At 45.7% G+C, this 27,330-nt stretch overlaps 1 protein-coding gene across 2 annotated transcripts in view; it reads right to left on the reverse strand.

Moving 5' to 3' along the window:
• Nucleotides 1-27,330, reverse strand: part of SYT9 (synaptotagmin 9) — a 195,089-nt gene that overhangs the window by 32,621 nt on the left and 135,138 nt on the right. The window contains exons 4-6 of one of the 2 annotated variants that reach the window (XR_013442445.1): nt 19,906-20,026; nt 18,336-18,507; nt 15,609-15,733 (exon numbers count right to left, since the gene is read on the reverse strand). Coding sequence is in view for 1 of the 2 variants with exons in the window: in XM_036089268.2 (XP_035945161.1) it covers nt 15,609-15,738; nt 18,336-18,507; nt 19,906-20,026 (423 nt within the window). In the remaining variant the exon portion in view is untranslated. Of the gene's footprint in view, nt 1-15,608; nt 15,739-18,335; nt 18,508-19,905; nt 20,027-27,330 lie in introns of both variants that reach the window. The other variant, XM_036089268.2, reaches the window with a different exon arrangement.

Here is a 27,330-nt window from a genome sequence, read left to right on the forward strand (position 1 = left end):
GGGGCTGTGAATTAGAGCCAGGAGGAGAGGACTTAGCAGGAAGAAACTTCTGCGTCAGGGCTGATGCTGAAATGAGAGATGAGGACTAGGCAGAGGTGTGGCATGCCTATTCAACTGTCAGGGGCAGGATGTGGCAGGTGCATGGGAGTACAGGGTGCAGTTGATCCAAAGGGTCAGTTTCAAAGTGCAGAGCAGAGCATGGGGAAGAGGCCGGGCTATTCCAGATAATCTGATCAAAGTTGACAGAAGAATAAGAGCAATGTCTGGATGCTGGCAAAAGGCTCAGCAGGATCCAGGTGGAGAAAGAGGCCCTTTCCAGGTGGAGCCAGGTTGGAAAAGGGCAGAGCTGCTTTCAGGACATGGGAGTGCACAGGGGGCATACAGAAGAAACCTGGGCATCCGGAGACCCTGGAAGAGAGGGGCCAGGGGATCATCTGGGCCTCAGTTCTGGTCATTAGGGAAGGTGGAAAGAGGCACTGCTTAAATCCTGGGTGCTCTGCACAAAGCTACTCCTAACCCTGCCTGTGGAGTGACATATGCTTCCATAGGCCACCAAGGCAAGATGGAGCCATGCTGTGCCTGAGTCAGGAGGGAGGAGCATCTGTGTGCTCTCCGTGGGGAGCTGGGCAGAGGCCCAGGACCATGTGTCTCCAGGTGAATGGCCACACACCCGTCATCCCTCTCTCCCCTGTATCTTGACCTTTCCTTCCCCACTGGCCTTTTCTGCCTATACAAATGCTCAAATTCTTGCTTTCGAGAAAGAAAATCTCACTCTCGAAATCCTTCATCGTTGTCTACTGACTGGCCTGTCTTTTGCCTTCCCATTTCAGCCAAGAAACGTGAAAGAGTTGTCTGTGTTTATTAACTCCTCCTCTATCTCCAGGCTGGATGCCACCGGATGCCACCACTCCGCTGAAACTGCTCTCCTTGAGGGGAGGAGACATATAGACATAAAAACTCAGGGTAGTCAGCCCAACCAACCCATGTATATGGAACCACAAGAGTGCTCTCTTCCTCTCAAGATATTTGAGAAATTTGAAGGAAAGCAGAAAGATGGGCATAGTATTGAGGAATGATTTTAAAGTATCACTAAGTTTAACTTGACAATGACTTGAACAGATTTTGCTAACTTGCTAACTTCCCAAATTTTGTCTTGGCCTGCTCCTGATACCACCTTGACATTGACCGCCTTACTGTTACTCTGTCCCCTTGTGCCTCTCTCCAGTCCTTGCTCCCCGACCCGCTCCTTGTTTGGAGGACACCTATCTGTCTGAGCCACTTGATGACCGCTGTTCCAAATTATCTTCCCAGTCCCCACTCTAGGCCTCAGTGGGAGAGGGCTGCACTCGAAGACTCAGCCTGTGTGAATGGACAGTCTTTCTTTCCCCAGTAGGGTCACAGCTGAGTCTGGATTCCCCAGTATTGATACACCAGCTATTTGGGAAAACCTGCAACCTCCCTTAATTCAGGGAGAGCTTTTGTTGGCAAAGCTCAGAGCTTTCTGACCTGCTCTTCCTCACGGGACCTGGAGCCTAACAATCAGGCTAATTAGCCTTTTGTCAGCAGATTATGAGCATAGGCATTTTCACTTCAAAACTGGGTGAACAAACCTGTCTTCTTCCCATGGCTTTGGGCCCAGATTAGAATCTGACTGGCTGTCAGCTAAGAGAAGGGCAGGAGGTAGGAGCTCAGTGTGCACATGCGTGCGTGAGTGTGTGTGTGCGTCTGTGTGTATGTGTGGGGGGGCGTAGATGGTTAAACTTGAAGTCACTTAATTGTGAACACCATGTGTCTTCCAGAGAAGCATTTTTTAGAATGCACGGTGTCAAACACCACTGCTCTCGGCTCATATATTGAAACTCCTTCATCCCCCCTCTCCTTGTCAGCCCGCCGTCCTCTCCTTCCTGCCCTCCAACACCCTATCCCTCCTCTACCATTCCACATCCATCCGGTCAGCAGAGCGGCCTGGATATCACACCGAACTCCTCTCTCTCCTGGGCCTCCCATAAACCTCGGCAAGACTTTCTTCCCGCCCACCTCTCTACTTGCGGCCTCTCTACTCAGGCCTGAGCACGAGCACAGCTCACCCAGACCCTACAGCGGCGTCTGCCCCCAGCCTCATCCCTCTCGCCCATGCGCCTCCAGATGGGCGACGCGATCCTTTTGAAGCACAGATTTGGGCATGCTGCAGCTCTTCTTAAAATCATTCCAAAGGCCCCTACTATCCCCAGCAGAAAGTCCAAATTCCTTAATGGATGAACAAGCCTGTCCCTCTGTTTCGGGCCTCATTTCCACCCCCAAGGACCCTGTGTTTGAGTCATCCTGAACTCCCCTGCCCCAGGCACCAGCCCTCCGTCCACATCTCCATGCCTTTGAATGTGTTCGTCCTTCCTCTCTTTGCTCGGCAGGAAGATCCCTACCCATCGTGGGGAGCCCACCCCAGTGGGCCAGCATGTCTCTCTTTGGCCAGCCTTCTCCAGCCTTCTCCAGGCTCTTAACTGAGGAAGTCCTTATGCAGCAGGGCAGTCTTCTGGGCTCCCGTGAACTCAAACACCATCTGCAGACAGTGAAGGAAGCTGGTGCATCTGTGCTGGGGGCTCTAGAGAATTAGTGGCTTAAAGCAGTAAGAAGAACGTCTTCTGGGCTGAGTAGTCCTTGAAGACTCCCATGTGATTCAAAGGTCCTTTTCTTGCCCGTTATTCCCTTTCTTGCTTTCAAGCGTCTCCTCTGCAGCAGCAGCTGGAGCTAAAAGTTATTTCCCTGTAACAAAGCACAGCCTCCCCAAGGCCTTTGCTGGTAACACTCTGGTGTCTGCTGACGTGTGAGAGCAGCAACAGAACGGGGGTGGGGCAGCGGGCGCACTGTGTGGGACGGCTTAGGTTCTGCTGGACTCCGTGAGTGATGGCAGGATCCCAGATTTCCCCTTGTTATCCTGAGGGTGTAGGGCTCCCCTGAGTTACTATTTCTTTTGCTACCAGGATCTCTGGAGCCTTCTTCCTGATAAAAGGTTTAGTTCTAGGTATGCCCACATTCACACCATACTTTGGTTCCATACTTGAGAAGCAACGGAACTGTCACATTATTTTTAAGTAGGATATGAGCCAGGACGCCTGGGTGGCTCAGTTGTTAAGCGTCTGCCTTCAGCTCAGGTCACGGTCCCAGGGTCCTGGGATTGAGCCCCGCATCGGGCTCCCTGCTCAGCAGGAAGCCTGCTTCTCCCTCTCCCACTCCCCCTGCTTATGTTCCCTCTCTCGCTGTGTCTCTCTCTGTCAAATAAATAAATAAAATCTAAAAAAAAAAAAAAAAAAGTAGGATATGAGCCATTAGCGCCAATCCCAGGAGTGGCCCTTTTGCAACTTTAAGGAACATAAAACTTAAAACGCAAGTGCAAGGTCAGATTCTGTCACTCCCAGCTACTCACCTATGAATGCACTGTTGACTTCACCCTGCGGCTCCACATGGGGAGGCGGAACTGCAGCTCTGTGGCTGACCTATATGCCTCAAGATCCTGTGATGCCATCTTCCAGGGGCCTCAGCTGTCAACCCATTCCTGGACCTTAGGTGCTGAGGTGAGCCAAACTCCCACACCCTTCGCCTCCACCACCAGATGGGCCCAGCCTGCCAAGCTAAAATCCTGCTTGGATCCTACCTCGATCCTAAAAGTCTGCTGAGAAGAGCTCTGCCATCATTCTAACAGAAGCCCGTCCTGATCCCTACCTTGGCTCTTGGCTTCTTGGTTAGAGGCTGAATCTGCAGCAATAGTCACTGCCACTGGAGGGCTCCACTCACCACCCGTGTGGAAGCTTCTAGAACTAAGAAGGGAGCACTCGATGCTCCACCTCAATATCTTAGTTACAGACACTTCGGGCTCCATGCCCATCTTCCCCTCGTGAGTAGGTGTTGCCTGTCCCGATTTAGCTCTGCTCCTCAATGTGACCATGACTCCAGGCAACAGAGAGACAGAATGTAGATAAGGCCCAACTAAAAACACTCTGAATCCACTTCTCCACGCCCCCTTCAGAGACTTCATTAAGCATTAATATCAGGAAGGAAAATTCAGAATGTTTACATTGCTTAATTTTAGTCAATCTGAATCTCTTTGGATGGCATTTTCTTGATTGGCTTTATGACCTTTTTCTAGTAAACTTTCTAAATCTGGACATTTACCATCAATATGTACAGTATTTAAGCACACTCCGATCCTCAGCTACCTAGGGGGAAAAAATGTATCTTTGTTTTCCTGCCCCTCATTCATAACTGCTTCTCCTTCTAATAGTCTGAGCACAACTCACAGTAGTACACCCTAAACCTTAGAGTTAAAGTTGCACTTTGTAATTGCTCAGTGAGTTTTTTCCCGCATTTCTTTATTTCTAAGAATCTGAATGATCAGTGTCATCACATTTCATGTTCTGGACTCGATTTGAAATGGGGGAAAATACGTAATTCTACCACTACTGATCATAGGCTTTGAACATACAATTGAGCTCTAGCTCATAAATAAAAATAAAATAAATAAGAATGGGATTAAAAGATAATGTTACTGCTGCTAAAATACTGTTATCAAAAGAGTAGAGATTTTTATTTTCATTCTTCACAGAAGAATTGTAGTCCATGGTAGGGGCTATCAATGGGAAATGACAGGCATGTGACTGATCTTCATTCCTGAAGAACTTTGCCTTTATCAACCCAAGGAGCCGCCAGCAGATACAGAGCAGCCCACAGGTCCTTCAGGTCCCACAGGGTTTGAGTTTCCCTTTGCAAAATATGATACAAACACAAAAGGAAAGCAGTTTTCCCCTAATTTTTTTTTCAAAGATCTCATCCATTTATTTGAGAGAGACAGAGAGAGAGAAAGAAAGAGAGAGAGAGAGAGAGAGAGAGCATGAGTGGGGGGGCAGGACAGAGGGAGAGGACAGAGGGAGTGCAGACTCCCTGCTGAGCAAGAAGCCCAATGTGGGGTTGATCCCAGGGCCCCGGGATCATGACCTGAGCCGAAGTCAGGCACCCCTCCCCCTAACTTTGTATAGTATTTTTGTGTCATTAAGAGCAGAGAGTCTCTCTTTTAGCCATGATTATTTCAACATGTGAGCTAAGCAACCAAACATCGATGATGTTGCCTTAGGAAAACTTCACTCAATGTCTACCATGTGCCACGTACTTTGTTAGGTATTAGACATACCATAGTGAGCAAGATAGAAGAGCTGATCTCATGGCAGCTTTGGGAATGGTTCTCTTCACTCCAAGGGAACACCAAATGGGTCAGGAGTGGGGTGGGTGTTTACCAACGTCCCAGATAAGATGTTTCTGTTTCAAACAACAGAAATCCTACCTCATATTGCTTACATAATAAAAGGAATTTATATGCTTACATATTCACAAGGGTCAGAGGTAACACTATGTTCAGGAAAGGCTTGATCCAGCAGCTCAACCATAGGATCAAGGGTCTGGATTCTTTTTCTTTCTGTGTTCTGCCATCCGTGTGACTGGCCTCATCCTAAGCCTGGATCTTTTAGAGATGCAAAAGGGCCATAGCTTCTTTGTTTACATCCAAGAGGAAAGAGAGCATCTTTGTCCAAGCATTCACACCAAATGTTCTCCAATCTTCTCTGACTGAATCAGTTTATGCAGTGCTAATCCCCATGGTTGGCTTGACTAGTTTAGCCTGGGACCAGGTCATAGTTTCATCACTGGAACCAAGGATGGAGTCAGGCTCCCTAGAATCCCCAGTGAGAAATCAGAGCCTTCAGAAAGGAGGGCTGATGCTGGGGAGGCAACTAATAAATGTTCACACTGTCTGTCGGCACCTGCAGAACTGGGCAAAATCCTTGTCAGCTCTCCTGCTTCTTATTCTTGGGGTGTGAGAACAAAATCCATCTACCCCAAGACAGTTAACTGTCTATAGAATATGCTCTATGTTAACTTGACTTTACTATTCTACTATCTTCATTAACACAACTTTACTATTCCTAGAGACCTTTGCCAAGAGAGATAAAAGTTGCAAATAACATCATTGCTCATTACAGGGAGTTCTCAAAAGACCATTGGTTGGTTTTTCCTTAGCATCAAAAGACAAGTTTATACCCCAAAACTCTTTTTTTTTTTTTTTTTTGAGAGAGAGAGAGAGAGTGCACAAACGAGTGTGTACACGGGTGGGGGGCAGGAGGGGGAGGAAGAGGCAGAGGGAGTGAATCTTAAGCAGCCTCCACACTCAGCACGGAGCCTGACGTGGAGCTTGATTTCACAACCCTGAGATCATGACCTGAGCCGAAATCAAGAGTCAGACACTAAACCAACTGAGCTACCCAGGCACCCCTATCCCAAAACTCTTTGACTCTTGGCCTCATGATCCTCACCTTGCTGTGTCTACCTAAGCTATCACATCAGTTCTTTTTTTTTTTTTTGCTATCACATCAGTTCTAACCAAGCTCCCCCATTCCGTACCAGGCAGGCAATAAACTCAGCTTTGCCCTATCAACAGTTGATCTGGTGATATTTGGGAAGCAGCATTCAACAGGCACAGCTGAAAGACTTCCAGGTTCAGTGGCCCTCCAGACATCCTCTATCCTCTGCCAAGATGCGCTACCCTTGGTCCAGGCCCCTTCACCCAGGAAGTTCCCTTTTACCCCCAGATATCACGTGGGGGTGTGGCTCTTTCAGAGGCTGGAAGGAACCATTCCAGTGAGTTTTGTCTGTGGGGGAAGAACTGGCCCATTGGCCCACCGTATAAACCATCACCTCTGAATGCCATTCTTGGAGATGGAAGATTGCTGAAGGCCCAAGCCCATTGTTAACCACTTTCTGATTTAATTACTATTCAAGTGTGCCGCAGATGCCCTCCAGGGCAGTGACTGCTGGGGCGAGGTCATTTTTGAATGAGAGGAGAGTCAAGATGCTGTTGACTTTTTGTTCAGGCAGAAAATGTTATTTTCTAACACATTATTATTATCTCTTATACCTCTAGTGTTACTCCCAAATGTTTCCATGTTTTGTATGATCACTATCTCTACAGATACTCGGAAGAATGCTGATTTTGCATCCCAGCTAAAGATGAGAAAATATTTAGTGTCTTTTTTTTTTTTTTTTTTTGTATAGCTAATTCAATACAAGAAAGAAGACTTGCTTGGGAACTACTGAGTGCTCTTGGCTTTGTTTGCTGACCATTTCCTCCACCAGCTGGAAATCCGATGCCTCATTAACACTAGCCATGCCTACTTGTCCAAACGACATTCTGGCTGCTTGTAACAATTGGCACAGATTCTAAAAGGCTTGTTAATGTTTTTTAGATCCCAAACATGTAGGATATTTTTATGTTCTTTGCAATTGGTTTTGTTTCAGTGGCCCTGCAGGCGTTTATGGATACTGGCATGCTAAATCTCACCAATAAAAATAGTTTATTTTCTGAAAAAAAAAAAAAATCTCAATTATAAGTCCTTTATTTTGTCTAAAAAATACTTTTCTGGTACTTTTCTCTTTTTTATTGTCACAGATAGGTGGAGCAAATCATTACACTGTATAAAACCTCTGCTAAAGTGTTTCCCTGGTGAGAAAAGCCAACTTATGGACTTATGTACTTGTCCCTCCTGATCAGTTCTCATTCAGGATGCATCTGTCTACCACTCGTCATAGACATCTTTGTGGTGTTTCTCCTTCCTCTGTCTGTTTCTTATAAAAGAAGACACTGAAGTACTCTAGGATCCGGCCACCTCCATCAGCTTGAGGGGGTCCTTCATGATTTACTATGGTGCCTCATTACTGTTTTGAATATTTCTCAACTGCACTCAAAATGTAAAGCTATCACCAGATGGCAGTTAAAAAAAAAAAGAAAAAGAAACAATAACCTCAAAATGGAGTCACTTGTGCTAAAGCCCCATGTCAGCAAACCAAGACTTAATACCTAACCCAACTGCAGTTTCAACCTCTCCCAGGAATGTGACCTTTAACCAGCCAATCTGGACTTACCTGGTCAACTGGCATTTTGGCATCTAACCCCTCTTTTTGGTCTTTAGACCAATTGGCATCTAACCCCTCTCTTCCCCCAAAGGAAGGTGGTCTTGCCTGAAACAATCCACTCTGCTAGAACAACTTCTTTGCTTGACCTCCTTCTGCCTACTGAAGTCTTTCTTTTTGTACAGCTCCTCAGAACTCCTTTCTATCTGCCAGATGGGATGCTGCCCAATTCATGAATCACTGGATAAAGCCAATAAATAAGATCTTTACATTTACTCAGTTGAGTTTCGATTTTTTAAACAGTGGGAACAAAGGGAGGAAATGACTTCTTCTCATATCCTTCTAAATGGAGAAAAGTTAATCAAAACTTGGAGCTTAATAAGGGCCATTTTCATTTGAACAGCCCACTGCAAATTCAGTGTCCGTACTGTTTACTTCTTGCTCTGAACTGACTTTGGACTCTGTCGAATGGAAAACTGTGGAACTCCAGAACTAAAGGAACTCAAATGCTTTCACTATATGTCTCATTCATTCATTCTTTCATTCATTCATCAGTACTAATTCAATGCCTATGTAACAGAGGTAGTATTTCCATTCTGTGCAAATCATGTTGTTCCATGCAATGAATCAATGCCACAGATTCCTATAAGCCAAGGGCAAATAACACAAGGTCAATCATCAGCGAGTCCCTCATGAAACAAGAGAAACAAGAATCTGGAAAGCTGGACCTTGTTGAGAGAAAAGAGATATACCTAAAATTCCAAATGTTCCCTGTACATGTTGAGAGGAAACCCTGGACATCTGAACATAAGGCATAAGTAGAGAGGAATTGTGCTAGATATAAAGGAAGTGTAAGCACAAGGAGTTAGGGGTCCCCCCCCAAAAGAAAGATGAGATATAGCTTCAGTGACCTAAGAGAAGTCATTTTAGGTCTCCAGCTGTTTTCCCTGATCTACCAGCACCAGCACACTTCTTGCAGAACTTCCTAGGAGGTGGCAGAATTACAAAGAAATGCAAAAACCACTAGGGTCTACCAGGCCAGGAAACAACAGCCCTGATCATATCAGAGACAATCAGTCACTGGGAAAACCGCCAGTGCTGTTTCAAAAGTAAGCAAGGCCCTGCCTTGGGCTCCAAAATAAGGAGCCCAGGACTTTAGTCAGTTTGTATTGCTCTCGCGCCCCAGGAGCATGCCCACAGCCCCTTCTCCTTGTCTGACAGTTACCTCTGCTTCACTATAACGTCAAAGTATCGGCCCCTAAAAGGAGCACAAGCTGTACTAACAAACATAGGATGAACGTATAGGCATGTTTTCTAAGTACGTCTGCACACCCTGTGTCCGCCTTTACAAGCGAGGACAAAGCTCCCCTTTCCGAATAGTCATTCTGAACTTTATTGCATTTTATTTTTATCCTAAACTTTAAATAAAAGGAACCTGCTCATCCTTGCTTGGTGGGTGGGACGGGTCATAGCTTTGGAAGTTATTCCCTGTGATCTCCTTATTTGCTGCAAATGAAGTTTCCTTCACGTGACAACTCCCCGGGGTGTAGTCTCCACCTGTAACTCACCAAGGAGCAAACTCACATTCGTTCAGTTACAGAAGTTTCCACCAGCTGGGAGGAGGAAGTGGAGAGCCTTTGGCAGAAGAGATAGGGAGAGGGGAAGAGTGGCTCTCAGGTGAGGTCCTGACCTCAGGCCCAAAATCTCAAGTTTTAGGTGGATTGAGGAGGAAGCTGAAGGCAGATGTGGCCCCAGTGTTTGGAGGGTGTGGAAAGGAGGTGACTGTTGGCTGACAGGGCTCAAGGGAGGTCCAGCAAGTGGGGAAGTGACCCCATACCAAGGGCTGCAAAGACTTCCCAGGCTTCCTAGGCTGGGCATCACAAGTGAGATGTGCGGTCAGACCTCAGAGATCTGTAGGGCTGGCAAGAGCCCAATTCGGGTCTGGTCAGCCTTGAAGGGGCCAAACTCCCAAGCAGCAATCGTGCCAGGCTTGTACTGTGAGGACAGGTCGCAAGTTCCATGAGCAGAGATCCTCAGCACAGGCAGTGACAGTGGCGTCTGATGGCCAAAGACAAGAAGGACAATGTCCCCAGTGAGATGAAAGCACGCAGTCCGCCCCTGCCACTGGGCTTCCCTACACCTGGACACCAGCTTGGGAAGGAGGAAGGAGAAGAGGCCCCCAGGAAGAAGGGAAATCACTCTGGCAGAGAATGTGAACATGATATTTGACTGAATATTTAACCCAGAGAGACTGAAATAATCTAGAAAAGACCAGAAACATTAATGGGCAAGATCAAGTTTATGTTTTTTCCCTTACCAGGATGGTATTCATTTTAGAGAATAAAGAAATTAACATTTTCTTACACTATTTTAATGTACTTTCAATGCTTCTTGTTCTCTCAATTCCCATCCAGAACAAGCATCTTGTTCTCTGAGACACTGAGGAGCCTTCTGTTGGATTATGTATGGGGGGAGGGGGGATGTCACAACATGGGGAAGAGAAGGTGCTAGCACATGGTCCTTCAGGTACCGACTCCTCATCTCCTCCATTGCTACCCCCTGACACACTCATTAGGCTTATGCTCAGCTCATGGACCCAGTTCTTGAGCCACCCCTTCAGAGGGCAAAGCATGTGATCGCCAGCCTCAGTTCATGCCCTACTTACCAGAACTGGATTCACGGTATTTCCAAAGACCTGCGAGAGGGGTGCTATAGGCAGCTCAGGTCCCTCCTGCTTCTGAGTGGCAGCACTTTCCGGGGCTCTCCCTGTCCTGTCCCTCAGTCCACGATCCACCCCCCATCCCGCCCCCACAACCAGTCTCAGTTTCCTTCTCTGCTAGTCTAGTCCTCACTGGACCCAAGCCTTGCCACAGACCCAAACTCCTTTGATAGGAACCTGATCTCCTGCTTGGTTCTTTCCAGCCAACCCCTCCCCTTTCGGGAGGATCACTCCTGTTTCCTCAATTTTTTATAAATAACAATTTGCCCAAAGTGCTAGAGCCCCTGACTCGCTCACTGCACAATCTGGGTAGCAGTGGGGTTCCCCTGCATCAATCTCCCCATCCTGCCTGGGCCCTTCTCAGGACGTGGGAGTGAGCACGGGCTCACATTTGCTAAGACCTCTGACCTACAGCAAATTGGGCCAGGGGAGACCCAACCAGGGCAATCAAATGGCTTCTCCCGGGAATGTGTGCACCTCGAAGACTCCAGGCAGGCTCTGCTGGGCACTTGATGGATTCTATCCAGAGCTGCTTTCAAGGGCCTGCTCATGTAACTCCCAGGGGAGTCTGGGTAACTGATGTTTGCTTTAGTTCTACAGCTGTAAGTTTACACCTTTAAGGAGGCTCCAGAGGGTGGTAGATGAGTACTCTGCTCACGCCAGACAGGTGTACTATATCACACCTGTCCCTCAGTGATTGGGGTCCCTCAGTTGCATAGGGATTGCATAACTGAGTTGCAGGGGGCACTGGGCTCTGTGAGGTGGCCCTGTAGACCAGCAGACCAGCTGGGGGCAGAACCCCGTTAGCCTCATATACATATATGCATGAAAGGCTGAGCTTGGAGAGAGGAGACTTATCCACACCTAAGCACAACTTGAGTAGGACTTTGGGGTTTAGAATCTTGTACTTCTGCCAGTCAGGATAATGTTGCTGATCCTCACTATATATTCTGATTGGATATTCTGTCTTCTCACTCTTTTAGAAAAGTAAAATTTTATTTAGCCAAATAGTGTCTGTGTCTGGTCTTCCCATGAGACCAGGTCACTACTTGTTAATGCAGAGGTTATGCGGCACTACAGTGGGAAGCCATGAAGACCTGGAGCTATTTTTATTACTCTTGCTGGGGTTCATGATGGAGGCCAGCTCCACATGCAGGAGGGTGGAAAAGGTGCTGGGCTGTGGCCAGGCCAACACCATCTTCTCTGGGATATACCAAACAGGGGGCTGTGGTGGGAGCTCCAAGAGCTCCGTCACCTCCTGAGGCCCCATGGAGGGGCTGCTCCTGTCCCCAGGTCCCAGGCAGCCAGCTCTGGGGGAGTCTGCACAGCTTCCCCAGGCTTTGACATCATGGAGAGTAATGGGAACTGTACCGGCTGACCTTTGAGTGTGCAGTGAAGCCATCCAGAAACCTGCGAGAGAAATGGATTTTTGAACTCATTGGCTTTGAAGACTCCATCTGTCACCTGCCCTGGCAAGGTCAGGGTGTGTTGGATGCAGCCTGGAGTCGGCTGCCAGATCTCTGCGGGGCTCAGGGTTCAGTCCTAACCTGGTCCCTCAGCCCCCAGCAGTGAGGAGCTTCTGCCAGGTCAGCCTCCCTTTATACTAAATCCTGACTACCCCATATTCTTCCTCTTCCCTTTCTCTCATTCATTCATACACACATGCTTATGTACACACGCACACACACAGAACTGGGACTTAACTGCTGTTTTGTCTTCACACAGAACATTTAAAAGTTCGTAGAGAGTATAAGAAGAGAGGAGAAGAAACAGAACTTAAGTACGTGCATCTACGTCCAGTCATGCCTCAAATGACCCCTTCCCCCATTCTGAGGTGATGGCTCCCCGGAATACAGGGGAGCCATCCAACTTCCAACCTCCCTTTTATCCTCTATGACAAACATTGTGGATGAGAGTCCCATGAGGACACATGGCAGTCCTTCCCAATGTGGGACATACACAATCATGACCATGACGCAGAACCTTTCTTGTGCGCCTGCCACTGTGCTCCCCATCTATCCATCAGACCGTTTACTCCTCACAACCACCCTTGGGAGACAGACACTGTTATGGCCACTCCACAGATGAGAAAACTGACATTCAGACGGGGAAAAGCACACAACTTGTGAGAGGCAGCACAGGGATACCAATGTAGCTCCATCCAAGTGAGTGCCTCCACCCATGGGCTCTGCTCTGTTGCCTCTGTCCTCACAGCCGTCCGCAAAGCGCGGTGACCTCTCCCGTCCTGCTTTTCATCTCATCTGGTACCTGGGCCCCAATTCTGCTAGCTGCACGTTTATTTTTTCTGTCCTCACAGCCGTCCGCAAAGCGCGGTGACCTCTCCCGTCCTGCTTTTCATCTCATCTGGTACCTGGGCCCCAATTCTGCTAGCTGCACGTTTATTTTTAAGATGGAAAGTATGGCTTCCGCTCTCAGGATGGATGTGGAGTCCTGGGCACGTACTTCGAAGAGACAGGACGCCGCGGGGCAGAGAGACCCTCGCCAGCCCCTCCCACAGGTGCGCGGGCAGGAGGGGGTTCCGCTGCAGCAGTTGAGAAACCCCCGTCATGCTAGCCAGTCATTCCAGCTGCTGCGACAGACAACTCCCAAGTTTCGGTGGTTTAACCCCAAAAGCATGGATTTCTCACTCACACCGCTGTTACACACACATTTGCAAAAAGCCAAGTGCTCAGGGTTTAGGGACTATCTCCTAGGTTTGCAAAGTCAGACAGCGCTTTTTCCTCCCACGAAGGCAGCTTCCAAGGCGTGCTTTTTACACTTCCCGTTGGGTACCGTGCGTACCCTGCCACTCGGGGCCCGGTGTCCCTCCTGGGACAAGGCACCACCTGTCCTTCCTCCCTAGCAAGGGCGTCGAGAAGGCGCTGCCTGTGCACCGAACTGGGTGCTGTCTCAGCCCCACACCATACCCCTAAACCTCACCCCTTCCCCCATCCTGTGTCCTGAGAAGCGCAGAGCTCTGGGACACTCCAGATTACAAGCAAGAATTAAAGTCCGCAGTGACTCGGAAGTGTGCAAAAAGCCTATTATAACTGCTCTGATGGCCACTCTTACTGGCTGGCGCAGGCGGGATCAGGAGCCCCACACGGACTCCTCTGAGAGCTCTACCAGGAGCTGAAGAAGCGAGGGCAGCTGGGTCAGCATCCGTCTCCCAGCTACTTCTCAGGGGGTTCACGGGGACTGTGGGTCTCCCTTAGGGATTAATTTTGAGTCCAGGAGAGAAAGAGTCCTAGCTTCGATGGCCCAGGGGCAGAGGTGTCTGCAGGGATCTGTAAATTAGGGGGCCCTAGGCGCTGCTCGAATACACCCAACGGCCCTGAAGCTTAGAATCAGTCCACAAGGCCTGCACTGCTCTTCTCCTCCTGGCACCACCTCCAACAAAGGGAGACTGTCCCTTCCTCCCCGGGCCCACTGCCTCTGCACAGCTGCCCGGCACGTCTGCTTCAGCTTGACTCTCCGGACTCTCAGTGGCGGCAGATCCCACACTGACGAGGCTCTTGTCTTGGCCTCTCAGGATGGCTTTGCACGGGGCAGGGCTGCCTGCGCTGGGAGAATGACAGCAAAGTTCTCTGCCTGGAACCCATGCTCCTTGGGGAGTCCCGTTCCCAGGGGCTCCCTTCCCTTCCCTTCACTTACCAAGAGCAGGAGGGAGAATGCTTCATAGACAATCTCACTCCCTCCTTTGTGCTCCAGTAGCACCTGATGTGGATGTTAAAGCTCATGACTGTGCATTCTAATGATTAGTTAGCATGCCTTCTTCTGTTTCTCTTGTGGTCTATAAGCTCTGCGGGGGAAGGTTTCCTATTCCCATCTACTTTCTTTATCTAATATGGCATTTGACTCTCACAAATGTTACCTGGTGAATGCAATTTGTTTTTGAGAGAATGAGTTAGTAAATAAATAAGAGAGTGAGTCAATGGACAAAGATGGATGGGGGAAGCATAAATGAGAAGTGATGGGGTAGGGGGGTGGTGAGTGAATGAATGAAGGTGTGAGGCAGAATGATGGCTCACTGTGTGCAAGTATTCACTCCTTTCTTCTTCCTTGCACATAGAACCCTGGTTTTCAGTTGGGCATATTTCCACCCAACAAAAGAATACATTTCCCACATGTGTCCATATGGCTATTCTGTGACTAAGTTAAACATAGGGTGATGTGTTGCATGACACATCAAGGAAAATCCTTTAAAAGAGAGTATGTGTGCTTTTAGTTTTTGTCTCTTTCCACCTTTCTGTGACCTGGAAGATATGTGATGGTTGGAGCTTAGCAGCCATGTTATTCAATGAGGCCTCAAAACAAAACACACCCATACTGGGACAGTGAAGCAGAAAGACAGAAGTCTAGGTCTCTATTGATCACAGAGCCACTATAACACCCTGGACTGCCTCCTTCTGGACCTTTTTTTTATGTAAGAGAGATACAAATTTCTATTGCATTTGTTGTTGTTGTTGTTGTTGTTTTATCACATGTAACTGAATCTGATACTAACTAGCTTGTCCAGGATCACAGGTTAATGCTAGAGCCAGTCCTGGAATCCGGGCCTCCTCTCTCCCAGTCTCGAACTCTTTCTGATGCCACACATAAGTCACATATGGCAACCTGAAACTCCACATTCATCCAGATCTTGCAGATACCTTCCAAATATCAACCCAAAGCCATAGCATGGAATCAGAGAATCTCTATCATTTTTGAAGAGAAACAAAGTGAGGGATGAATGATCAATGTTCAAAACCTACCAGACAGGTGGGGTGCATAGACTCAACCTTAGATTGAACACAATTTCCAACAGCTCCAGGAAGGGCAACCAGAGAAACCCATTGGTGACCACAGACCCTGGTATACTCACACTTTCGGTGGCTCCTGCCTTTCAACAGCAAAGCATTTATTTTTCCACGAAGTGCAACATGTGGGAGTAGGGTCTTACCTCCACCAGGGAATGCCAGTGTGCAATGGGCTTCCGAGGATACGACAACATTTCACTCCAGTGGTCTCTGCCCAGCCTCTCAGCTTCGTTGCCTACTTGACACACGCCGATGATCTCATTATGACCTACACTGTGAAAATGGCCCACAATAATTTTTTCTTAAAATTTTGGTATGTAAGAGCAACAACTACTCAATTAAACTAGTAGGAATGAGGGCAAGAGTGGTTCTTCTCCTTCCCTCATTTAAACTACAGGACAAGCTTAACAGCTAATAGAACTTGGGATCCAATATTGTACTTGGGGGCACAGAAAGGAAGAGCGGAGTGTGGCCATCACACACCTTGGCTTTTGTAACACTGGCATGGCTTAGCTTGTTTCTGATGCATGCTAAGGATGACAACTCTGGTTCTAGAACTAGGTTGACCTCCAGGTCTTCAAGTCCATATAATGAAAAGGAGGCCATCTGAAAGGAGTTCCTTGCATTATGGCTGCTCAAATTCCCATAAGAGGCAACCAAGTATGGGTAAGAGAGATGCGCCATGTAGGGCAGCCGTGGTCTGGAGCTTACAAAGGGGGCAGGGTGGAGACAGCTCCTGGGTCTCCTCGCAATCCCTCTCTTCAGAGAACATGCATCCTGATGCTCTCCCCTCCTTCCTTCCAAGCCCATCTTTGCTTCTTTGACCCGACTTGATTTCCCTCCTATAGAAAGATACTTAGCTCCTGTAACTTCAGGGCTAATATTTCTGAAATTTTCCCTGGGTACGTCCCTACCTTGGGACAATTCTTCCCCCTCAGTAGTTTTTGGTTAGATGTCATCTGCATAACTAGAATGATATGACCCAACCTTTTTTGTTTTTAATTTTTATTGTTATGTTAATCACCATATGTTACATCATTAGTTTTAGATGTAGTGTTCCATGATTCATTGTTTGTGCATAACACCCAGTGCTCCATGCAGAACGTGCCCTCCTCAATACCCATCACCAGGCTAACCCATCCTCCCACCCCCCTCCCCTCTAGAACCCTCAGTCTGTTTTTCAGAGTCCATCGTCTCTCATGGTTCGTCTCCCCCTCCAACTTCCCCCCCTTCATTCTTCCCCTCCTGCTATCTTCTTCTCTTTTTTTTTTCTTAACATATATTGCATTATTTGTTTCAGAGGTACAGATCTGAGATTCAACAGTCTTGCACAGTTCACAGTGCTTACCAGAGCACATACCCTCCCCAGTGTGTATCACCCAGTCACCCCATCCCTCCCACCCCACCCCCCATTCCAGCAACCCTCAGTTTGTTTCCTGAGATTAAGAATTCCTCATATCAGTGATGATATGACCCATCCTTTAACTCTCTGGGATCTAAACTCATGGGCTTTCTTTTTCCTTCCTGCAAAGATGACTGGTTTTTCTCCTATTTGTATGTAGGGAATAAGGGCGAGACATGGGTGGGGGAGTGTGAAGGATATTCGAGGCTATGCTCATTAAAATCAGTTGCATGCAGAAGCCCCATGAATTCTGCCATGGATTTTTCCAGGCAGATTCATGAGTTTACTGAGAATTGAATTGAAGCAGAGCTCATATAATCAGATTTGTTGATGCGGGAAACTTGGCAATCGCTTGAAAAAAGCTGGCCTAGCTTTCCACGGTTGGTGGGCAACGGCCCCTCCTGTGGGCTGACACCATTGGTGTTGTGTTTCCTGCGGAGAAGACAGGATAAGGTCTATTGCCTGACGTGGGCTGTCACACCCATGGGCCGCTGAGCTAAGCCATGTGTTCCTGGGGCTGGAAGACGGTTCTGCTTGACCTAGGCATCTGCTAGAAAGAGTGTTCGGGGTGCTGAAGCTGCCCTACTGACATTTCAGGGGTATGTGGGAAAATTCTTAGCTACAAATAATATTTGTAAGATTATACTCGAAGTCAGAATGATTTTTTTTTTATATAATTGTGCCCAGACCACATGGGAAGTTTCCAATTAAAAAGAGACTTTGCATTTCAGTCTAATGACTGGTTTAACATGTCTAATTCCCTGTTGGTACTTCCTTTGCATATTAAAATGACTGTTTTTCAAATCTGTCCTTTAAATACACAATTGGCCACAATGCAAGCTATAAATATCTCTTCTGTGCTGTATTAATTAGAAAGTCGAGCATCTTATACATTTTAATGTACCCTGTCATCCATACTGATTCTAGCATTTTCAAGAGAACATTTCTGTTTGCTTTCAGACTTAAGTGGATGGAAATGATCTTTATTAAACACATTGGGGGAAGGGAAAAAAATAACAGAGTTATGTATTTAGAAATGTTGGTGGTGTGGCTAAAGGAATCACTCTGCTATTTTGAGTGGGATCTTCCCACAAAGGCCAGGCAGGATTGTGTGGGAGAAGATTAAGACCTGCAGGGCCCCGGTTTCCCAGGCTGAGATTCCGGGGAGTGTGCAGGGATGGAGAGGGGAGGAGGTGGGGAGGATGGGGAGGATGGGGAAGGAGAAAGAAATGAAAAGGGGGAGAGCAAAGAAGCACTTGGGTAATAGGACTCTACAGCATGGTGTGGAAAATGCCGACTCCTGTCAGTCAGCTTTCCCTCGGGGGCTCCCCTGACTCGTTTCCCACAGCCTGGGCCGTCAGCTGAGCATGTGTGGCCGCACACCCCCTCTGCCCTCCCTGCCCCAGGCATGGCCAACCTGCCCCGAGAGAGAGAGAGAGAGAGAGAGAGAGAGCTCCAGGCTTCTCACCGGTCGTAGTCCATGACAGCTATGGACAAGTGGATTTGGTCAATGTTCTCGGGAGGGACATCAAAGACTATGGCTTCGTTGTAAACAGGGTTCAGAGTGTTCCTCTTGGTGGATGTTTTTCTCTTCTTCAGTCGTCTGCCATCACACATCAGCGACACTTTTACGTAGGGATCTGTACAAGCAGGAGAAGCGGGGGGAATGTGAGGATAAATGTGGGTTCAGGGGGCAGTTTCATCACGATGGGGTTCCACAGACAATGGGAGGCAGAACTCCCTTACCTGCCTGTGGCCTGGAGTTTGAGGATTTTAATTAATACGATGCCTGGGCAGCGACGAGAGTTAGGATAATTAAGACATTCATTCAAGAAGAAGCACAGCACTCTGTCTCCTCAAAGTGTGTGGAATTTAAAAAGGGTGTGAAAACATCTGTTATTGAATTAGAAAATATTCCAGCTAGATTCAAGAACTGCCTGGCTTCAACAGGGAGAGGCGCAAAGGTAATTCCAAGGCAGGGGAAACAGGCCACAGGCCCCGAACTCTGAGCCGCCCCAGAGAATCTTCCTAAACCTCAGGTCTTTAGGAAAGGGACAGGCAGAACACCTGGATGACAGGGAGAACCCTGGGGAGAGCTGCCTGCAGCAGTGTGGCAGGGAAAGAAAGCCCAAGGGCTTGCTTGTGGTGTAACACTAGCAGAGGGGACAGGTGACAAGGCTGGTCCCTGCTTCCAGTGGGACTTTTCTGGTTCCCCCTCACTCTCCTTCTGCTCAGTGGGGAGTTCCCTCTCTCCTCACCTGCACAGCCACTGACTCCCCGTACACTGTCCAGGAGGGACTCAGAGGACCAGAAGGGGCCACATCTTTTTTTCTTAGAAAAATACTGGGGGACAGTAAGCAGGCTCTATTGCATCCGGTGTCCTTTGATTTCTGTGATCAATAGCCAGCGGACTGGGTGTCTTAAGCAGAGGTTGTATAGTAGGAACTGCGTATCGGGGCGTTTTTTGTTACGGTTTAGAATTTAAATGTACATGCTTGATTCACTGGCAATACCAAACTGCATAGTTCACTGATGGGCTTTTTATGAGGATATAAGATTGTTTTTCAATCTTCCACAGGCCCGAGATGGTGATTGCTTATATCTGAGGAAAGACTCAGTTAGATAAACTGTATCAGCGTGTGTAAACTATAGGACAAATTCACAATTATGGTGAGAAGACCTAAGAGAGAACAATAATGATTATTCAATGAAGAAGACCTAAGAGAGAATAATAATGATTATTCACATTAGGTAGCATTTAGTATGTGCCAGGTACTATTCTTATTTCATAGGCATTAACTCATTTAAACTTACAACAACCCAAGGAGCCAGATACTATTATTACACTCATCTTACAGATGGGGAATCCAAAGTGCAGAGAGGGTAAGGGACTTGCCCAGGGTCACACAGCCATGAGGTCTAGCACTGGGATTAAACCTAGGTAGTTTGGTCCCATGCGCCTAATTACTCTACTGAAGACTTCATGAAAGTACTATATTAGAACCCTATGAAGAAGTCTGAATTTGAGAATGTCCCACCTGATGCTCCTGTTATGTCCATTGCCTTTAAATTCCTTGCTTTTATAATGGTAATGGTCAGCCTGCCAGCAGTTGGAAGATAGCAGAGGGAAAACATCAACTCTCCAAGATCCACATTGTCCTGTGGAGAAAGCACAAAGGGACGCATTAGAAAGTGTCTGAGCCCAGTGTGCATAAGGATCAGCTGCAGGGCAGCTCTAGAAGGGACGCACTTCTCCTTTTGCTCCTCTTGTGAGTCCCTGCTGTCTCTCCCTTCATGTCAGTCACACGGAGAAGAACAGATGCCTGGACTTTGGGGGCCCCTGCCCCTAAGGAAGTACAGCCCACACTCAGATGGCAAGGCTGTGGAGGCCACGCAGGACCTCTACCACCCTCTATCCAGCCCTCCGCAGCCTCACACAGGTCCCCACAGCCCTGAATGCACCCCCAGAGCCTTAACTATTTCCCAGAGTCCCCCATGTGGCTCCATTCATAGTGCCACCACAATCCCCCAGGGCCCCCAGGACAAAGCTGCCTGAAGAGGGGCTCTGTAGGACGGCACAGCCCCACCAGCAGCCCAGACATGCTCTGCACACAGCCCTGAGCAGCCTCCTGCGGCCTCTCAAGCAGGTCCCCACTTCTATGGAGTTTCCCCCCAGAGTTTTTCCCACAGGCTCTACATCAGCCCACAAAGTCCTCCAAATAGTCACTATCCCTATGCCTCCTTCCCTTACAGCCCTACACACTCCCCGACACAGCACCCCCAGGATGGCCATAATACTCTGTACACTCCAGCAGACACCTCGTCCCAAAACATACACATGTGCATGCACACACACACAGACACACACAGACACAACCCTTCACCCGCCAGAGCACTGCACACAACCTGGTCACACACTATGTGTGCAGACCAACACACAGCGCCGCTGGATCCTGAAATACCTAGTCCCTACCATCTGGCTCTAGACAAGGGCCCTGCAGACCCACACACACCATCCACAGTCGTGGACACACGCAGACACTCACCCGGCCCTGCCCAGCCTCACACAGAGCCCTGCGCGGGCTCCACCCAGGGAGATGGGTGGTGACCCCCTGCTGCTGGCCTCAGGGGCTCCACTTAACTGCAGCTCTGGCCTTCTCTTGGTGTGTCCCTAAGGAGCCCGTTTCCCTCTGCTGGGGAAGACATCTCCTCAGGCAGTATGCAGCCATTCAAATAGGTCAGAAGACATGGTTTTCTTTCTCCTTTTTAGCCCAAGGAGAGTGTTACCAGAAAGGGGGGGGGAGCCAGTTCATTTAGTTTCAATATCTGTGATACCTAACATTATTGAGCTGGGAGCCTTCATCTAATTAATACAGTTTCATACTGACAATGCTCTGGGAAGTCCGGGTTTTGCCCTCAACATCCACAGCCTCCCGTCCTCCTTGATTCTCCAAGGATGCTTCTATTTTTAGAAGCAAAGATTCAGTTCTGGAAGGTCACCTCGCCCAACCTCCCTACCTTGATCGCTTCTGCAAGAGGATGAGGCGAAGGGAATCTGTTTGGTGGCTAAGGCAGATGGATTGCTCTGCATCTCCGTGCATCACTTGCCTCATGTAAATAAATAACCTCACTTTGCAGGCCAGGCTCTCTTGGATCCTGGAGCCCAGATCTCAAGAGACCCAGGAGGCTGGGCCTTTCTGTCTGGGGTGGAGAGACCAGAATTCTACAGGAGCTGGGGTGTCACCTGGGGCAGGCACTGGACCGTTTCATGCTGCTGGGCTTCCCATTGCAGGATGGAGGTCTGCTCTCCCTGAAGAGGGAGGATCTGACCCATCTTCCTGCTGGTGGCACAGGAGAAAGAGAAACAACAGCTGTCCCCACAAATTATCTTTTTCCTTCCACACTCCCTGCCCTATTCCTTTGCCCTTTAACTTCTCCTGCCTGCCTTAAGCAAAAAGGCCAAAACACCTGTTCCTCCCTCAGGGGGCTGCTCACTGCACCTAGCTCACCACCCCCTTCTCTCCTTCTGCCCAGAAAATCTGAGTTTGACAAAGCAAAACAGGAGTGACCAGAATCATGCCTAGGAAGCTTCATCATCACCAAATTCCCCAGCATAAAATTCTGGAAGGCCTGCCCTTACCCAAGCTCTATAGGGTTCGAGATGTGTACCCCAGACCCTGCCCTCAAGCCCAGTGCACATAACTGAATATGACAAGTCAGTTACTTTTGTCTTAAGTACATTTTCTTCCCAACATAAATCTCATTCACAAATACTCATAGTATGGCTCTTTGCTCATGAGTTAAAATAAAAAAAAAATTAAGCTTCAGACTTGGTGATAGAGTATTCGAAAGGTCAACTAGGGCTGAAGTCCACATTTGTACTTCCAAAAAAACAAACAACAAAACCCAGAAAATTAAAGATAGTTACCAAAGAGAAAATGTTTGATTTGATTTCCAAGTGCTTTAAAAATAAAATAAAAAAATTAAAATTTTCTAAGTCATGCAAGTAAAAATGATAAAACTCAAATAGAAACTCTTAGTGAAACAGTAAAAATCCTCTTTTCGTATGTATATATACCCTCTATATCACTCCTTTCCCCAGAGTAACACTGTGAATAATTTCTATTCTTCTTTTCAACCATCCATCCATCCATCAACTCATTCACTTATTCTTTTAACATTGGCTATGGTTGTGGTGGTTGAGCACTGCTCTTTTCCAGGTGCTGGGAGCTGTTTTTGTAGTAGGGGAACATCAGACGCCGTCCCTTAAGGACAGATAGGCTTGCAGGGATATGGAACAGGAGTTGATAGCACCTAATGTTAATTCTGCTTTTTCCCCACCAGCTGATGTTGATTTGGGGTCAAGAACCTATAGATCTTGATGTTTGCAAACATTCCCTTAAACCAGTGGTTCTCAATTAGGAGCAATGTTGCTCTCCTGGGGGACATTTGGCACTATCTGGAGAAATTTTTATTGTCACAACTGGGGAGGCAGGTGTTACTGACATCTAGCAGGTAGAGTCCAGGGATGCTGCTAAAATCCTACAATGCACAGGGCAGCCCCTCCCTGCAACGAATTATCTGGTTCAAAATGTCAATAGTTTCAAGGTTGAGAAACTGCCCTACACAGGAGTATTTATATTGTTTGTAAAAATTTTTCCAGAGTGCTGATAAAAGTCAAATATAAAAGGGTGGCGGAGCGTTTGGCTTCTTTTTCAGCTTGACAGGAATCAGATATGCACAGCGTCACCGGTGGCTGTGTGCCCTGGGGGAGACAAGGGGCAGGAAAATGTCATATAAAGAAATGCTTCATTTGCTCCTGCTTTGTATGGGCAAGTTCAGTATTGTCGGCAAAATATATTGGGAATTTATAGCAAGTGTGAGTGAATTCTCCACCTGCCAATCTGTAATGTGATATGTTTGCCTGTAGTGGTCTATGATAGTTCTAGTTTTTGTCTAATTAGTGCACTTTTGCATTCCTCTTAGGTTCTTCCGGTGAGCTCCTTTCCAATTCCATGAAGTTCTAGAAGGGCTGCTGCAGGAATTCAGGCTTAGCAAAATATTCATGCCCATGTCCATTGTTGTTTATTCAGGGATGAGTATGGAACCCAAGCAAGGCCACTTAGAGTCCTTTCTGGGATTGAAAAATTGATACTGAAATGGAGAAATGATCATTTTATTGGGATTATTTGTTGAAAAGATATGAAACTAGAATTGTAAAGTTCTTGTACTGTAAATAGCATACATAGTATAATATTACTTTAAGTTAGGCTGTGTATGTTAAAGATGTACACTATAAACCCAAAAGAAATGACTAAAATATTAAAAGATGTATAGCTAATATGCCAAAAAAGAAGATAAAATGGATGCTTTAAAAATATTAAATGTACTGCATGAAGCACTGGGTATTATATAAAAACAATGAATCATGGATCACTACATCAAAAACTAATGATGTGTTTTATGGTGACTAACATAACATAATAAAACTAAATTAAATTAAAAAAAGAATACAGTATATATTAGAAAAAAAATAAAAATATTAAATTAATCCAAAAGAAGACAGAAAAGGGAAAGAGAATAAGATTAGAAGAGATAAATCTGACAGAAATAGAAAACAATAGGATGGTAAATTTAAACCAACTATTTTCACAAATACATTAAATGTAAATGATCTTAGCATCCAGATAAAAAGCAAAGATTGATTAAGTAAAATAGCAAGACTCAACTGGTCTCTATAAGAAATGTACTTTGAATATAAAGATATAAGTAGATTAAAAGTAAAAGAATAAAAAAAGATATGCCATACTAACACTAATAAAAAAATTGGGGTGGCTATATTAATATCAGACAAAATATATGTCAGAGCAATGAATACAACCAGGACAAAGAGGATCATTTCATTATGGTAAAGGGGTCAATTCATCAAAAGCACGTAACAATTCTAAATACTTATGCACCAGATAACACACTCTCAAAATACATGAAGCAAAAGATGATAGAACTGTGAGGATAGACAAGTTATAGTCAGAAGTTTGAATACTTGAACAACACTGTCAACTGACTCGGCGTAACCAGTGGCATTACAAAAGCACTCTACCAAACAGCAGCAGAATACACATTCTTTCCAAGGGCACCCAGAACACCAAACAAGAAAGACTATATTCTGGGCCATAAAACAAGTTTCAATTAAATTTGAGAAGATTCAAAGTGTATTTTCTGGCTGCAGTGGAAATGATTTAGAAATCAGTAACAAAAAGATATCTAGAAAATCTCCAAATATTTTGAACTATCACACTTCTAAATAACCCATGGATCAAAGAAGAAATCAAAAGAGGAGTTAGAAAGTATTTTGAACTAAACTGAAATGAAAACATGACATATTAAAATTTGTGAAAGGCAGCTAAAGCAGCACTTAGGGGGAAATTTATAGCACCAAAATGCCTATATTACACAGAAGAAAAATCTCAAGTCATGACCTCAGCTTCCATTCTAAGAAATCAGAAGAAAAAAATAAGTGAAATCAAAAAATAAATAAAAACAAAGTAAGCAGAAGAAAGGAAATAATAATATTAAATAAAATACTGTAAAGAGGGGCTCCTGGGTGGCTCAGGTCATGTTCCCGGGGTCCTGGGATTGAGCCCCACATCGGGCTCCCTGCTTGTCCAGGAGCCTGCTTCTCCCTCTCCCACTCCCCCTGCTTGTGTTCCCTCTCTAGCTGTCTCTCTCTCTGTGTCAAATAAATAAATTAAATAAAAAATACTGTAAAGATGTATATTTCAAACAATAGAGTAATCAACTAAAAAAATAATAGGTATAACAGAGCAAGACCCAAGTATATATGCTGTCTACAGAAAACCCACTTAAAATATCATGACAGAGATAAGTTAAAAAGATTAAAAACAATTAGGCCATGTAAACACTAATCAAAAGAAAGTTTTAGTGACTCTGTTAATATCAAAGAAGATTTCAAATCAAGGAATAGTACCAGGAAGGAAGGGTCAAGTCATCAAGAGGACATAATCTTAAATGTATATGCATCTACCAACAAAAATTCAAAATACATTAAACAATCTGATAGAATTAAGAAGGGAAATAGGCAGGGGCGCCTGGGTGGCTCGGTTGTTAAGCGTCTGCCTTCAGCTCAGGTCATGATCCCAGAGTCCCGGGATCAAGCCCCACGTCGGGCTCCCTGCTTCGCGGGGAGTCTGCTTCTCCTTCTCCCACTCCCCCTGCTTGTGTTCCCTGTCTCGCTGTGTCTCTCTCTGTCAAATAAATAAATATAATCTTTAAAAAAAAAGAAAAAGAAGGGAAATAGGCAAACCCACAAGTAGAGTTGGAGATTTCAATACTGCCCTATCAGTAATTGACTTAAGAAGCAAGCAGAAAAGAAGTAAGGATATAAAAGACCTAAGCAATAATATCAACCAACCTGACCTAATTGTCACTTACTTTACCCATTATTACTCCATCTAATAACAACAAAATACATATTCTTTTCAATTATACACCAAACATTCACCAAGAGAAACCATGTTCTGGGTCATAAAAAAAAATTCTCATTAAATTCAAGATGATTGAAATCATACAAAGTATGTTCCAAATAAGACTAAAATGAAACTACAATGCAATCATAGTTATCTGGAAAATCTGCAAATATTTGGGAATTAAACAATACTTTTCTAAATTACTCACAGGTCAAATAAGAAAAACCACAAGGGATATTAAAAATTAATTTGAATGGAATAAAAACAAAAATACAACATACCAAAATTTGTAGGACACAGACTAAACAGTGCATATAGGGAAATGTACAGCAGTAAATGTTTACATTCTGGAGCGCCTGGGTGCCTCCGTTGGCTGGGCCTCTGACTCTTGGTTTCAGCACAGGTCATAATCTCATGGGTCATGAAACTGAGCCCCACATCAAGCTCTGTGCTCAGCAGGGAGTCTGCTTGAAGATACTCTCCCTCTGCCCCTCCCCCTGCTCTCTTTCTCTCTCTCTCTCAAATAAATAAATAAATCTTTAAAAAATGCTTACATTCAAACAGAGGTATCATTTCAAAACAATGATCCAATCTTCAACTTAGGAACACAAAAAACAGGAGAAAATCAAACACAACATAGATAAAAGGAAGGAAATAATCAATATGAGTAGAAAATAATGAAATATAAAAAATGGAAACACCTACAGAAAATCAATGAAACCAACATCCTAATAAGACTGATCAAGGGGGTGCCTGGGTGGCTCAGTTGGTTAAGCAGCTGCCTTGGGCTCAGGTCATGATCCCAGGGTTCTGGGATGGAGCCCCACCTCAGGCTCCTTGCTCAGCAGGGAGTCTACTTGTCCCTCTTCCTCTAGCTTATGATCTCATTTTCTCTCTCTCTCTCAAATAAATAAATAAAATCTTAAAAAAAAAAAAAGACTGATCAGGAACAAAAATTAGGAAATATTAATTACCAAATTAAAAAATGGAATTGAGTACATCCACACAGATATTATAGACATTAAAATAATAATAAAGAAATATTATGAACATTTTTATCCCAATAAATTTGACAACTTAGATAAAATGAGCAAATTACTTGAAAGCCAAAAAACCACCATACTAAAGAAAAAATAGATAACCTGAATTGTTTTATATCCACTAAATAAATTGAAGTCATAGTTAAAAACCGTCTCACAAAGAAAAGTCAAGCCCATTTAAGAAGGAAATAATGCCAATTCTTTATAAGCTCTTCCAGAAAACAGAAGAGGTGGGAACATTTCCCAACTTATATGAGGATGGCAATATCCTGATACTAAAACTGGACAAAAATATTTTAAGAAAACTACAGACTAGCACCCTCCTGGACACAGACACAATTATCCTTAATAACATTTTAGCAAATTAAACCCAGCAATATATTAAATAGGAGATATATCCTGAACAAGTGGGATTTATCTAGGGAATGCAAGTTTG

This window comes from Halichoerus grypus, chromosome 11 (genome assembly GCF_964656455.1).
Source record: "Halichoerus grypus chromosome 11, mHalGry1.hap1.1, whole genome shotgun sequence".
NCBI classification, from domain to species: domain Eukaryota; kingdom Metazoa; phylum Chordata; class Mammalia; order Carnivora; family Phocidae; genus Halichoerus; species Halichoerus grypus.